At 38.3% G+C, this 15205-nt stretch overlaps 1 protein-coding gene across 2 annotated transcripts in view; it reads left to right on the plus strand.

Annotated features, from left to right (window-relative positions):
• The window catches only part of ERCC6 (ERCC excision repair 6, chromatin remodeling factor), a 73694-nt gene that overhangs the window by 23693 nt on the left and 34796 nt on the right, over nucleotides 1-15205 (plus strand). For both annotated transcript variants that reach the window (XM_059052581.2, XM_059052582.2), the window contains exons 6-7: nucleotides 7266-7394; nucleotides 12317-12475. In XM_059052581.2, coding sequence (XP_058908564.1) covers nucleotides 7266-7394; nucleotides 12317-12475 — 288 coding nt within the window. The remainder of the gene's footprint in view (nucleotides 1-7265; nucleotides 7395-12316; nucleotides 12476-15205) is intronic.

Genomic DNA, 15205 nt, shown 5'->3' on the forward strand with positions numbered 1-15205 from the left:
TGAAAATACTTTTTGAGAGGCAAGATTATGCAACGGTTAGGAGCACAGACTCTGGGTTAGAATCTTCACACTAGTGATCTTGAACAGGCTGCTTTACCTGTCCCTGCCTACCTTTCTTTAATTGTGAAAAAGGGATTAAGAATAATATCTGTCACATAGGGTTGTAAGGATTAAATTATGTAATACATATAAATACTTAAAACAGTGCCCAGCACACAGTGAGCATCGGTAGCTATTAGTTGTTATTATTACTTAGAGTTTGTTTTCTGCCTCTAAATTTAAAAAATGTATACATAATATGCATGTATATATAATTTCAAAACACAGCTTGTCCAGAGCTAGCCAGTGTTACTTAAGGAGGTAATATATGGCATAGTGGGTAGAAATCACAGGCCATGGCGTCAGAATGCCAGTCTCCCCTAAAACTATGAGGTCTTGTATATCTCCCCATTTGTATATGGGGATCTTAGCAGTACCTTCTTCAAGGGTGATATGAGGATTACAAAAGGTAATACATCTAAGATATTTGGCAAATGTCAGACACTCAACAGATATTAGCTACTCTTGTTATTTGCATGCCCACTAGGTAAAACATTTACTACCAAGATTCCGTCAAGCCAGTAAGAGGGTCTGTGAGAATCGTAAGGAAAAGCTTATATAAATATTGATATGTATGAAGATGTGACGTTCTTCCAAGGTAAAAAGCACTTTAACAATTGTATGTAATATGCATAGGCAACTCATTAGCTGTTATAAACTTAGTTTTGTTTGATGTTAGGCTTTTCTTACCTCTCATACATTTTTTATTAGTATGATTAAGGTCCACTTAGTGGTAAAATATCTATGTGACTATAAGTACATTATCAGTAATTGTTTGGGGAGAAATAAAAAATTATTTCCCCTTTGAACATACTAGGGGTCACTAGCCATCTGCCCAGGGGGCATTCTTCCAACCTCACAGCCTGCTTATTGGTTCTGGATGTGGATAGGTCAAGGTTACACTTTGGTTCCTCACAGTTTTCTCTGTTCTGAGGTCAGTGTTCCAGATGCTTCTCTTGTGCCTTATAAGGCTTAGTTTCCACATTCCTTGCTGTACTAGGTGTGTAAGACATTGTGCCTCGAGTGACCATGATACTCTTGGTCTTGACTGATAGTATAAGTGCAGTAGCACGATGGCCTTCTAGACTTGGGGGCTGCACTTAACTCCTGCCTGCCCAAGATTGTGATTCCAAGTGTTTTGACATTTGTTACTATTTATTCGGGTTTAACCTACAATTAACTAAAATTTCTCAATTTTACTTTTTTGTGTAATCTGCCAATAATTATAAGATAGTATCTGACATGTATGTAGTATTAAAAAATAGTTTCCAAAGGGTATAGTATACATATTATCTCATTTAGTCCTATAAGGACCTATTATTTGGCTCACTGGGTGGTCGAGGAGACAAATACAGTGGTGTTAAATGATGTTTCTGAAGTTCGGACCTCCCCTGACTAGTTATGGACCTGCATCTGGTTTTCCCTTCTCAGTGGGTGTCTTAAATCTGTGATTTTTGCTGGGTTCTGCCCCTGGAGTCTGAGGGACTATAGGAGTTAGAAAACCTCCCGGTGAATAACCCACTCACCTCATTTTATTTGGTTGCAGCTGTGACTATTATATGTATGGATTAAAGAAAAAGATGAAAGTGGGAACACTAGAAACATTATTTCCTTTCTAGTAATATAAATATAGGGCTAGTTAAACTTCTTTTTTCCTCTGCTAGAAGATGAAGTCTTTCATAAAAAGTTGAACCTTTTGCTCAGCCTTTCCCTCCTGGTCCTAGGGAGGCTTGGACCCAAACTCAGGACTCTTGATTTCTTCCAATCAGCTGGTGTGCAAAAACCAGTCTTGTTGCAAAGTGAATCCCTTGGGAAACCCCCCAAAGCAGACATCAGGGCTTGAAAATAACTTAAAACATTTTTGTCATTCAACGTAGTGAGCTTACCCTCCTCTCCTTTTTTTTCCTCCTTATAAAATTCTAAATTAAACACCTGGCTTTGCAGTCACCCTTTGCCAGGCCTCATTCTTTGCAGTGGGCCCAGCCACATTTAGGCAGTGGCTACAGCTTGGAGTAGTACTTTAAAGTCACGTATGTAGAAGGGGTAGGAAATACAGCAGGAGGCAGGCCATAAAGGAGGTAGAACGGGTCGTTTCTTGAACCCATTTCTGAGGGACCCACTTTGACCGTTTTCAAGCTATGCTTCTCTACCCCTGGTGTCTTCCTCATCCCTAGCCCAATTCAGAACCTCGTTCATTCGTTCCCTCAGCATTTATTGAGCGTCTTGTGAGGTGGGCATTATACTAGTCTCTAAAGATACGAAAATGAGTGAGACAGTCTCTGACCTCAAGTGGCTCCCAGTCTAATGGGGGAGACAGATACGGATTTCAAAAGATGCTAACACTCTGGTAGATGCTAGCGTTCTAGTGGAGGCGTCAGGTGTGCTCAGGTGCCGTGGTGCTGGGAAGGCACCTACCTGGAGGATGGGACGCCTAACTGGCCGGTCAGGGACGGCGTCTTCCAGAGGTGCTACTCGGGTGGAGCTCTGAAGGGTCCACAGGTGTGTGGGGGAGGGAGGTTGGGGACAGTATGGGGCATGCACATGCACAGAGAGGAGGCTCTGAATTTCAGCACAGTGGCAGCTAGCTGTGTTTTTCTGCCCCAGCATTTTGAACATCCTTGAAATGCTGGAAATTCTCCTTCAAAAATAAATTAACTTCTCAGGTGTATTCTAAGGGTTCCATCGACAAGGCGTGCCAGTTGGTTACAACTGAAGGACGTATGTTTCTGGTGCAGTTCAGCTGACTCTGCAGCGTTACTAGCAGTCTGGCCCTGGGTCCGAGTTGCTTCTGACAGATCATTATTGCAGTATCAGCTCCAGGTCCCACAGCCTGGGCTGATTTCTCATTCCTGTGTGAGTGTGGCAAAGCCAAGGAGCATTTGCCCTGCCTGCATCTGATTGGAATTGTAAGTTTATGTTTATTACTGGGTTCTCTTCTGAGTAGCTGCCAGCGGAGTCGGCAGCGGGCTGACTACGGCAGTCGCGTGGGGAGTTGGAAACTCTGCCAGAGAACACCAGGCCCGCTTGGTTTTATGTGGCTGCAGCTGTGACTCTTACATGTGTGGCTCTTTTAAAACGAGAGGAAAGATAACATGAAAAAGTTATTTCTTTTCCAAAAATGTAAATATTGGACTATTTCTGCCACACACACGTTTAAAATCTGTTATCTAGCTTATTTGTCGAAACAACAGAATGTAGACATTTCGAGATTTTTAAGATTTTTAATATTTCAGATCACTGGGGTCCAGATCTTAATTTTGACCTGCCCCCAACCAGTTTTAGGTCATTCTGTAGCTATTTTTTTGTTACTGTTGTATTAAACGTGATCATACTTCATGACAATTTACTGTTTACAAATCTGTTATAGAACTTTTAAATTGAAATATTCCAGCAGATACCTTCTGATGACTAGGTGCCTTTACTCATGGTGATCATGCTATTCACAGTCATTTACGGAGCATCCATTTGACAGACTATCATAGCTTTTACATGTTCAGGAGTTCTGTCAAGCGTTTGTGGTGCGTTGTGTTATCACATGCAGATTGTATTGGACTATACGTTGCCTCTGTTTCTTCCTCTGTAAGTGAACATTATAGTTCACTCAGGGTTGTGTGAGGATTTCATTAAGTAGATATTATATATAATAACATATTAATTCATTAAGCACCTATTATATTCTAGGCTCGTGCTAAGTGCTTTATATGTGGCACCTCATTTAATTCTCCCCTAAATCCAGTGAAGTAGATGCTGCTGTTCCCCCATCTCAGAGTCGAGGAAACTTAGATGCTAAAGAGGTTAAGTTGCTTGCTGAGGGCTAAAGTGCTAATACATAGCAGTAGAATTTGATTCTAGACTGTCTGAGTCTGAGGGTTTGGGCCTGTGCTCATTGCATATGTCAGACCCGCTTTATTCATCCCGCTTTACACCTGCTGGCTGGACAGGTCGCTTGGCCTGCCAGGCTGTAGGACCAGTGAGTTAAGCACACTAAAGAGGGCAATTTTAGACCCTGGTAGCATCTGGGATGGGAAAGGCATCTGTTTCTCTCAGAGTTCAGGTGAATCTGGCCCTCCTCCACCCCGCTAGTGTGCCACATGGTACTTCTTGTCAACCAGCAGTTGGTGCTGCCCTGCTTCAGCGTGTGCAGGTTAGACGGTCAGGTCTCTTGGCTGTAAACCACATGGGGAATTACTGCTTGATATACCAGGAGAATCTCTTAGCCTGAGCCACACATGCATGTGGTTTTATAACCCTGGTACTCTCTGTCTTTAATATGTGTATATGATTCTACTGGGGCGATTTGTCTTTACAATGATACAAATACTTGTAGGCGATAATGATTTTTCCCCACCACCTTTAGTCATGTCTTAGCCAAACTGAATAAACATTTGTCTTTTTTCATCTTTCTTTACAAAGCGGAAGGCACTGGAATGCAGTCATTTCTGTAGTGGCTTATGTGGTTTCCTAGGTGCTGTGTGTTCTGTGGTGACATGATGCCTGTATGTTTTAGAAAGGAGGGAGGAGGAGGAAGCTGAAAATCTGTTGAAACAGAGTGATGCGGTGGGAAATTTAACAGCCACAAAGACTAACTGGCTAAGTCTAAGGCAATAGCTGTCATTTATCAATGAAGGGTAATGTGTGGTACTCTTGTATGTAAGATATTTCACGACCTCGTTGTGTCAAACTTGTTAAGGCAGGATCTTCTGTTTTTCTTTTTCTTCCTGTAAAATTATTTTTGAGTAGTTTTGCAATGAAATATTCTTAAGTGGCTGTGATAGGTTTTGTGATTTTTCCACAAAATTTGTATTATCCACAAATTTTCTAAAAACCATTATCTTTTTTTTTTTTTTTTTTTAATTTTTGTGGTACGTGGGCCTCTCACTGTTGTGGCCTCTCCCGTTGCAGAGCACAGGCTCCGGACGCGCAGGCCCAGCGGCCATGGCTCACGGGCCCAGCCGCTCCACGGCATGTGGGATCTTCCCGGACCGGGGCACGAACCCGCGTCTCCTGCATTAGCAGGCGGACTCTCAACTGCTGCGCCACCAGGGAAGCCCACCATTATCTTTTAATATGCAGGTGTTTGGTTCTGAGCTCTGATAGTAAGAATTTGGGTACTGAGGACTGTCTCATTATCTGAAATTGCCTGCTTGCTAAATTTCAGATTGTGCGAAGCAGGAGTTCAGATATGTGCATTAGGAAAATGTTTATACATCATTTTGGTTTCTAAGTTCCAATAGTAAGGGTTACCTTTATACCAGGGTTTCTCAACTTTGACACTATTGACGTTTGAAACCAGATAACATTTTGCTGTGGAGGACTGTCTTGGACATTGTAGGATGTTTAGCAGCATCCCAGCCTCTACCTGCTAGATGCTTGTAGTGTTTCTCCCCTCCCCCCAGCAGTTGTAACAACCAGTTATGTCTGAAGACATTGTCAAGTTACCCTGGGGTGGGGGTGAGGGGGTTGCCCTCGGAGGATGGCCAGATTGCCCCCTGTTGAGAACCACTACACTTACCTAAATTTGTAGATAATGTGGAACTCAGAAGAGTAGTAGAGACTATTATAGCCACTTAGAGGTACTTCATTTCATCAATTGCATGGTGATTTTAAGGAAGAAAAATACAAATAAAAGGGAGAAAGAGACCACCTTTAGAAGTTAAGCACAAAAGGGCCATTAAATTTTTCCCATAAAAAGACTGTCACATATTAAACCTTATGGTTATGTGACAGCTGTTTTCTTAGACTTGGCCATATACTGTCTCTTTCGTTGGCTGTTCTCTGGAAATCACCAGCACTGCTTATTTATAGGTTTCTCTTAGTGTCCTGTGAAGCAGTTTCAAATCACCAACCAATTCTTCCTTACTGATCCTCAGCTAGCCCTTCCTTTCCTCACTCTGAAGAGCTGAAATTTTCAACAAGACCAGAATTTATCAGAGGACGTGCTTTAAAGGTCCTCCAGCATCTAGTGCACGGGGCTGTGTTTGGCCTCTGTGCTGATTTGGTAGTTGGTGCTGGAAAACATACCATTCCTCCAGCTGGGCAGCATGTGCAGTATTATCCTTCCATGTTCTCCTTTACCTTCCCTCACACTTTCTCTAGTACTCCTGCATAGGCAGTGGCAGAGAAATGCCTTCTTATTGTGTTGCTGTTCTCATTCCCTTCCTGTGAGCTTTTTACTTGGAAGGCATTTATCTGTGTTATTGTTTTATTTCATTTCCACCATTTTGTGAAATTCAAAGTGTCAGTTGCATGCATACTGAAAAAAGCCATCCTTTTATTATGGAAGTGACTAGAATATGAGGCTGTTGACTTTTTTTTTTTCCCACTTGTGACCCCAGTGTCCATTATAGTTATATAGATGCAAAATCAGTCTGGCTAAATGGCTGCACCTTCCCAACAGCCTCGCTGTATTGCTAATACTTTCAGATCTTTAGACGTTTCTTTTGTTATGCATACATGGCGTCACCCTTCTGAAATATAAATGTACATCTTATTTCGTATCTGAAAAGCATCATATAGCTAAATTTATAACTTAGGTTTTATTTAGTGGACACATTTTTTTCTCAGTGGTATAATTATCAGTACTTTATATTGTTGATGCCTCCCCTTAATTAAGTAATCAATATGTGGATCTGATATATAGTAATTTTGATGAAAAATTTGCTTTATGTGCAAGATGTTGTGCTGTTTTATGCTATGACCATCATATCTTTAGCACAGAAATAGTAATTATAAATAAAATTTATTTTTTCTTACGTTGTCATTTCAGAGCTATGACGTTTAGTATCTATAAATTTAGTTATATTGAAATTTTCACTGACTCTTTTCTAGAATTAAGTTCATATATCTTAGGAACTAGCAGAGAAATTTTCCCTTTAGGGTATGCCAGGAGAGGAGCAAGTAGTTTTGATAATGAAATGAGACCTTACAGGAATATTTCTAGAGCAGCTATAATAATTCAAATGAGAATTGAATTGAGGAGGAAGGAAAAGAGAATCAGTTGGTTTTTTTTTTTCCTTTGAATATCAGTGTTTTGGGTAATGATGGCAGCAGGAAACTAAAAGACTGTTCTATTTTGTCTGTTTTTTCCTGTGTATTACTTAGAACTATCTATTTTAACGTGGTTTGGAACCAAAATAATGGAAATATAATTTTTGTTTTCACGGTAGGAGATGGAATAAACTGAGACTGCAGGACAAAGAGAAGAGTTTGAGGCTTGAAGATGATTCTGAGGAAAGTGATGCCGAATTTGACGAAGGTTTTAAAATGCCGGGTTTTCTGTTCAAAAAGCTTTTTAAGTATGTGCCATGTGTTCCTTCCTTTACATCTGTCATAAGCCATTGTGTACAAATTAATATTTTAGGAACTACATAGTACTTACCTGTGGGCCCTTAAGGTACTTGCAGCAATTTATTGCAAACACAGATACTGTCAAATGAAATTTTAGCCACATGCTGTTCATTAAAATTAGATGGTAATAAATTGACTAAAGTGCACATTGGCTATGTTTATAAACTGATGAATCTATGTGGACCTGTCTCAGCAGACTAAAAGCTACGCATTTAAAAGCTATCTACATCGAGTTCTTTTTTTGTTGCTGTTCTTAGCAATTTTAAGGGGCCAAACCTCTAACTTCTAAATCAGATTAATTAAGAAGAGTTGCTTATTAAAATCAATATTGGGGAGGTTTTTACTTCTATATTGAAATAAAAAACTGTAGAGATTATTTTTCTGAGTGTCCTATACTGTACCTAAGGGTATAATACTTTTGAGCTGACCAAATGTCTATCTAAATATTTCCTGTAGATGTTATTCTGATATCAAAAGAGAAGATATAGGCAAACACCTTCAGGGTTGAGTTGCTATTTGAAACTGACTATGTTTCATATGTGATGTGGCCCAGGGTTGCAGATAACGAATGCCCTGTGATAGATGCGTGCCTATAGCCTACAAGGTCCAGGCGAGTCTCCGTGTTGAATGTAAATACTGAGCCACGTTTTCAATCTCAGTCCTCCTGGGATTTACTAAACAAGGTGCTTTAGGAAGGCTTCCTCGATGTGTATAGGAAGTTAAAGCATTAAATAGCTTCTTTCTGTCTCTTGTATCATCACTTGGTAGTTGGGTGCAGGATTTAAACTTCTTTCTTTGAGACGGTTATGTTTAATCTCCTTCATAGATTCAGCTGTCAGCCATGCCCTAAACTTGTGCAAGATGTCGACTTAGAAAGAGCATGCTTTTTATATTTCCTCTCGAAGAGCTTTTATTATAGTTTTAATTTTTCTCCTGGGTTGGAGGGGACAGAGGGAGTGGTTATTTTATCCCACTAAACATAATAGGAAAGTTGAATCCTAAATATGTGAACTATCTTGGTTGGGTTGCCGTACTGGACAGAAGAACTGTAAGGAAGTTCAAACCTGAATCTCTAGTAGTTTTCGTAGATGTTTTATAGCCTGGGGAGGTGGCTACTGTGCTTATTGCTTCTCCCAAATGAAAATTTAACTATGGAAAGGTAAATAAAGATAATATTTATTGGCAACTCTTTTCATCTTCTCTAAAGTGACTGCTTATTAAGAAACACGCCAAATAGTATCAGTGTTATACTAGCAAAAGGAATACCCAGATTATAGATTAAATTGGTTTAACAAAGACAGGATACTTCTACATGAGTATTAAGTGATTTGGCAAATATCCTCAAGAATCAAGTTGAATGTGCATTTTTGTATAAATGTGGTATTGTCTAGCAAAGTAATTTCACAGTTAATAGAACCAAACTTGGCTTACTAGGAGTATGTAGGATTTAGTGTATTGACTATTAACCCTATTGTAGTTAACGTAAATGCACATTTAAAAAAAAATTTGTCTTAATTGCACATTCCTGGAAAGTATTTTGTTGTTTTCATTTTTCATCTCTCAAAAACAGGATTTTAAATACTTCATAAATGTTGTGAAACTTCTGTTTCTTTTATTCTGCTACATGAAAAAAAAGTAATAGGATTGGTAGAGTCTCCATTTTTCTTTTATGATTAAGTTTTAGCTAGGCCAATTTAATTTTAAGCTGTAGATCTATTTTTACTGTACTTACCACACTCTGTGGAATTAAATTAACAGGGTATATTTGTACGCAAGGGAGTCAGCAGGTACAGTTATCTATTTCAGTGCTGTTTTCTGCAAGATCATCGTTAACTTTTAAAATTCTGTTTTGAAAGTTTGCCCGGAAAATGTATTTGACTGTGTGATTTAGCAATCAGATGACAAAATTCAATCTTTCAACTTTACTTTTAGCCACACTAGTAAATGCAATCTTGGGTTAATGTGACAATGCCAAGATATACCAATTATCTGTGGTTATTTTGTGATGCTTCAGTCTCATGGGGGAAGCAGAGTACAGTGATTTCTTTACTCTTATACAGTAGTTTGTAAAAATATTTTAACTTTTCCTAAAGAGTAATTTTTATGTCTTCAAAGGTTCTGAAAACTGAATTCCATAGCCTGCTTTCATTTAAAGTATGTAATTGTTTTACAGTGTTTATTATTAGTAAATTAAAGCAACAAAACCTGAGTCAGTTAGTGACACTGCTGGAACCAGAACCCAGACCCCCTAACTCCTCATCCAGTGATACATGCCTACCAATCAGTGTGCTCGTGCAGCCTGAGGGCCTTCATGGAAAGAGAGAGCCGCTCTTCACCATCTTTATACAACGTCCCCAGCTGTGTTTGGGGATTTCCATGTAGTGATGTGACTTACAGGGCTGCCTGGTAGATATTTTTCCTGAAGTCATTTCTTTAGTGTTGTTCATCATCTTACACGCACAATCATACACTGTTTGAACGCCCTTGGAAATTACATCTGTAGATGAGGAAACATCTAGCACAGTGTCTCTGCCTCTCGTGGGTCACCTAGAATCCAGATGTCCTAACTTCCTGTGGGGTACCGTGCTGGTCACCAGTTTTTATTCCTTTCATGATTTCTCGAGTGTCTCTCTCTTGATTCCTTAAGTTGATTGGTCCCAAACAGAGAGAGAGAGGGGTTTGAACCCGTATTGGGTGGAGGCAGTGTTGTATAGTGGGAAAACACTGGAATGGCCACTGGGAGATTTTGGCCCCTACTCTGCCAAGAGGAGCTGGTCCCATAATTGTTCTGTACCTCAGTAAAAGGAGGCTGATTGACTGGAATTTAGTGATTCTGAACGTACATCAGTTTTTGGGGGGAGGTTTTTGGACTACATCTTTTTCCATAGCTGAGATTAGTCCAATGTAAGTAGTTTACGACCAACTTTTATTTTTAGATCAGGATTTTTCATTCTCAGCACAACTGACATTTTGGGCTGAATAATTCTTTGTTGTAGGGACTATTCTGTGCATTGTAGGATGTTTATTAGCAGCATCTCTGGCCTCTATCCACTAGATTACATGTGCACTTTCCCAGTTGTAACAACCAAAAATGTCTTTAGGTATTGTCCAGTGTCCCCTAGGGAGCAAAATACCCTCTTTACCCCCTATTTACCCCCATCCCTGGTTGAGAACTGCTGGTCAAGATTATCTCCAAAGTGGAATTGCTTTGGAATCAGAGGTTCTGGATTTCAGTTCTGACTTGCTCATTTTTTTCTAGCAGTGTGATCTTTCTGACTTGCTCATTTTTTTCTAGCAGTGTGACCTTTAGCAAATTACTTCACCTCTCTGTGCCTTCATTTCCTAACTATAAAATGGGCTGATCCTCTTTGTGTGGGCTGGTTGTGAGGTTGTATCCAAACCTCACCTGGCCAGGTGCCTCCCCAACAGTAGGCCCCTTAAATGGTTGGTAGCCTTTATTTTCTGATTATATACCACGTGTTAAATAGAATTTGTCCTTCATCCAAATTAAACGATCTTTTATCCATAGTAGACTTCACTGTGTTTGGATTTTAAATCCTCTCGTCCAGGGTACATATTGAGTGTGTATATTATAATTAGCAAACTTAAGCAGCAAAATTCTCATTCAAAGTTTTCCTTGTATGATAGATAATAATGGCAACAGCTAGAGTCAAACTTTTGGAATTGATTTGCAGAATACTGGGGGAAAGTTAATTATGACATACTTACTAAGAGAAGAGTAAATAAAACTAGTTTAACAAGGACAGAAATCCACAATGAGATTTTAGGTAGACATATCACATACCAAAGAGTAAAAAACATTTGGTCAGTAAAACAACAAAACCACCTTCTTTTAAGGTGGGCAGCTCACTAGCCTTGGTATTTTCTTTCAAAAAAAAATTCTTGAGCTTTCATTGTCTTTTAAGTGTTTTTTGCTTTAGATTTTTTTACTTGGCATATAATTTTCATACCATTCCATAGTGTTAAATCTTTCACTCTCAAAAATGCTTTTTGCATTATCCCTTTTTTAACTTCATTTTTAGATTATTGAATTAGACATACCATTGATGGAGAAGGGCAAATACCAACTCTTTTTTTGTTAGAGGGGAATATATTATTGCTCTTTGACCTGTACTCCTTATTTAAGATTTTAATAGCTCTGACCTTTTTGTATCTATGATAAAGTCCCTGAATCAAGTTCTACTTTAAAATATTAAAAGACCTTTTGTATTGTTGAGTCTTTAAACTTTTTTTTTTTTGCGTCTGCTAGTAATATGACAGAATCATATGTTATGTACTAATTTTGTGAGCAGCCCTATTATTCAGACTTTGTTTATGGCCTTAAAGTTTAATTTAATTTTTCCTATAAAAAGATAATATGATTACCAAGTGACTTTTCAACAGTGTATACTGTAAATTGTAGTGTTCTCTGTCCTGCTCTTTGAAGCTGTTCACATGGAAAAAGTAAATGTTAATGCATCTTTTCATAGAAAAATTACTGGAACTTTGTATAACTAAAAATATTTGCAGTTTTTTCCAGAAGGATATTGAATAAAAGATAATAAGTTTATGCTTGTTTACCAAGCTATTTCTAATGTTGAAAAAGAAATGAAATAGTCCCTAATTACCCTATCTATCAGTTTAATTAGAAGTGTGTTAATGTTCTGTAAAGAAAAATTTGTGATTTTTATGCCTAGATAATCAAAAATGTATGACCTTATAAATATAATACTCATGTAAAACACACATCCGGCATGTTTCTCTGACTGGTACTAGAACCTCGCTAAATGATTAATTCATGAGTACTTTCTGTTATGATCTGTATTATCCACCATTTGCCATTTTCTTTTTCTTGTTGGTGTTGTTGTAGGTACCAGCAGACAGGTGTTAGGTGGCTGTGGGAATTGCACTGCCAGCAGGCAGGAGGAATTCTGGGAGACGAAATGGGATTGGGCAAGACCATCCAGATAATTGCCTTCTTGGCAGGTCTGAGCTACAGCAAGATCAGGACTCGTGGTTCAAATTACAGGCAAGTGCTCCTCTGCAGACTGTCAGTCTGTGGAGCTCAATGAATATTTCATCAGATGTATTGCTGTGGAGGAGGGTCTTGTGAATTATTGATGACATTTCAATTACAATATTCCTTTAATTCTTTTAGTGGGGGACATCAAAGGAAAATTTTTACGAGACAATGGAGCTGTAGGGCAGGAGAAATTAAACATGTAACACTTTTAATGAATTCCAGGCATTGATGCTTCATTTTGCAGATGAGCCCCACTAGATATTTTGGGTCAATACAGTGTCTAAGGTTAGCTTCTACAAATGGATTGTTTACAAACTCAGTTATGTTAATATCAGTAGTTTACACAATATGGAATTTTAAATTAGACATAATACCTTTAGTTCCACTTATTAAATTTTACATTAAAATATTTGTTCTGGCAGGAGACCGGCTGAGCATTACAGTAAGTATAAAGTCTATTCATGGGGAAAGTTGAAGCTTTGGAGAATTTCCTTTATAATCGTTACGCGTGATAGCTTTTATACATAGTGCTTTTTTTCTCTGATGAAGCTACGTATTTGTCTGCTCACTATGCTTTCTACTTCCTCTCTTAGTCTTTAATAATTTTATATAAATTCTAAAGCCAAAGCCTAAGTGACTGTAAAATGATACAAAAATATTTTTAGGTTGTAATCTTTATTCTCTTTAGGAATTTAAATAAACTATTAAAACTTTAATATTCTGAAAGAATAAGCATTTAAACTACGTTTTTTCTGTGTGGTAGGACTGAAATAGTTTATCTTGAAATCCAGTAAGCTTTTCCGTATTTAAGCTGTAAATTGACATTTTATGTCAGTCAGTATTGGTAAAAAATAATGCTATGTAAATTATGTGGGATCTTTAATCGTGAGCCCAGGTGATCCAAGATCTCCTTGGATTTCAACAGGCTGACCTAATGAGTACCAGCAAGATACTTACCAGGTGCTTGTGTCCTGGAAACCTCAGGCGCTCACAAGATGTGATTTGGCTGCGATCCCTTTCAAAGAGTGTCAGTGTGCCTGAAGGCAGCAACAGCAGAGAGTTACTGCCCCACCCGCTGTTTCATCGTCAGAGAAATGTTTATGAGAGAGCCAGATACGAACCATAAACTATTGAGTAAATAACTTTTAAAAAAATCTTCAAAGTCTGTTGCTTTGTTTTTATTCCTTACTCTTTTCATTAATTTAGCAGATCAATGCTTACCAGGAACAGTACTGAAGTTTTAGAATATTTTAGAAATACTTATATAGCTGTAGGAAGGGAAAAATGTATTTGGAGATTTTTAAATACTAAATGTTCCATTGTTACAAGGAAGTTGTGTTGAAGCAGAGTTTTTTCTTCAGATATTGGAATTCTGTTACATTTCATGTGAAAACATTCCATCCCAGTGGAAAAGTCAGAGTTGAAAATGGGCATTTAGTGTTTTCTTATCTATGTATGTCATTAGTTCACCATTTAAAAAATGCTTTCTCTGTTCTAAATAAGCTCTTTGGTCGGCTTGGCTCTGCACCTCTTGTTTTGTTTTGTTTTTGTTTTTGTTAACTAGAATGCCCTAAGCTGCCCTAGATAATTTCTAAGACTGTCTTTCTTTCCTTAAATGATTTCTGGGATTTTCTTATCTCCCATCTCTTTTCTTCCCTTCCTATTACAAAGAAACTTGTGTGGAGTCTAATATGCTGGGCCTAGGAAACCTAAAGTCATCCCTGCAGTGTAGTTTTGGTCAAAAAATTAAAACGTGCTGCTCTCTCGAGTGATGACAATCCTACTAGGAGTGAAGTGAGGGCTAATAATGAGCAGCAGCTGTAATCAATTAACTATCAATGCGCATCTCCTCTTTTCCATAATGAAATAGTGTGGCATGTTGGATTATAGCCCAGATCGTCTTTATTAAAATAGTATTGGTAGAAGTGGCTTCCCAGAATGCAGTTCTGTATCAGCCAAACAACTGAGCTCTTTATGAATAGAGGTGTAGGGAGGAGCTTGGTCCCTTCACATGCATGTGCCAGAGCAAATTGTATGACATGTTTCTCACAATATCATAATATGTCCTCCTCTGAAACTAGATGAACTCGGAGTCCTCCTCTGTGTTTATGTCCTAAAGAAAAATAGCCAGATGAATAGTCAAACTAAGTTCTGCATGAGCCAGCATTGCTTCATGGGCTATGTACGTTTCCTCTGAACTCTTGCAAGCTGTAGATTTTGGGGCCTTAATTTGAGATGGTCTTAGTGTTGTAATTTTAAGGTCAACGAGCCCTGAAACCATGGAAGTCTCTGGGATACCAGGAAGGAATTTCCTGGTAAAAGAAGTTTTTAATTTTTGTTTCTTTAATGTGTTTTATATGTGTGTTTTTAAAAAAGAGGGAAAAGCGTATTTACATTTACATGTGGTTAATAAACATCTATACTAGTTGTTGTGTTCCCAGTTCATAGTGTATACACTACCTTCTTTTCACTTTGCCATTCATATTATAATGATAGGCCCCCTGAATTTTGTGATAGAGAGGAAATAAATTATTTACCTTTCAAACTTCAGTTAATACTTTGAAGTCTTGGATATCATTTAGGAAATTCCTAGTTACAAATAAATGGCCTGAAAAAGTTAATAAACTTTCAAAAGTAAATGTTTTTACTTTGTAATTCCTGGTAAGTTCAAGGCTATGAATGGCAGATTTCCATCCTGCAGGTTGAAATATTTGACCATGGAGCCATTGGCTTGTC

Source organism: Kogia breviceps, chromosome 2, assembly GCF_026419965.1.
Source record: "Kogia breviceps isolate mKogBre1 chromosome 2, mKogBre1 haplotype 1, whole genome shotgun sequence".
Taxonomy (NCBI): domain Eukaryota; kingdom Metazoa; phylum Chordata; class Mammalia; order Artiodactyla; family Physeteridae; genus Kogia; species Kogia breviceps.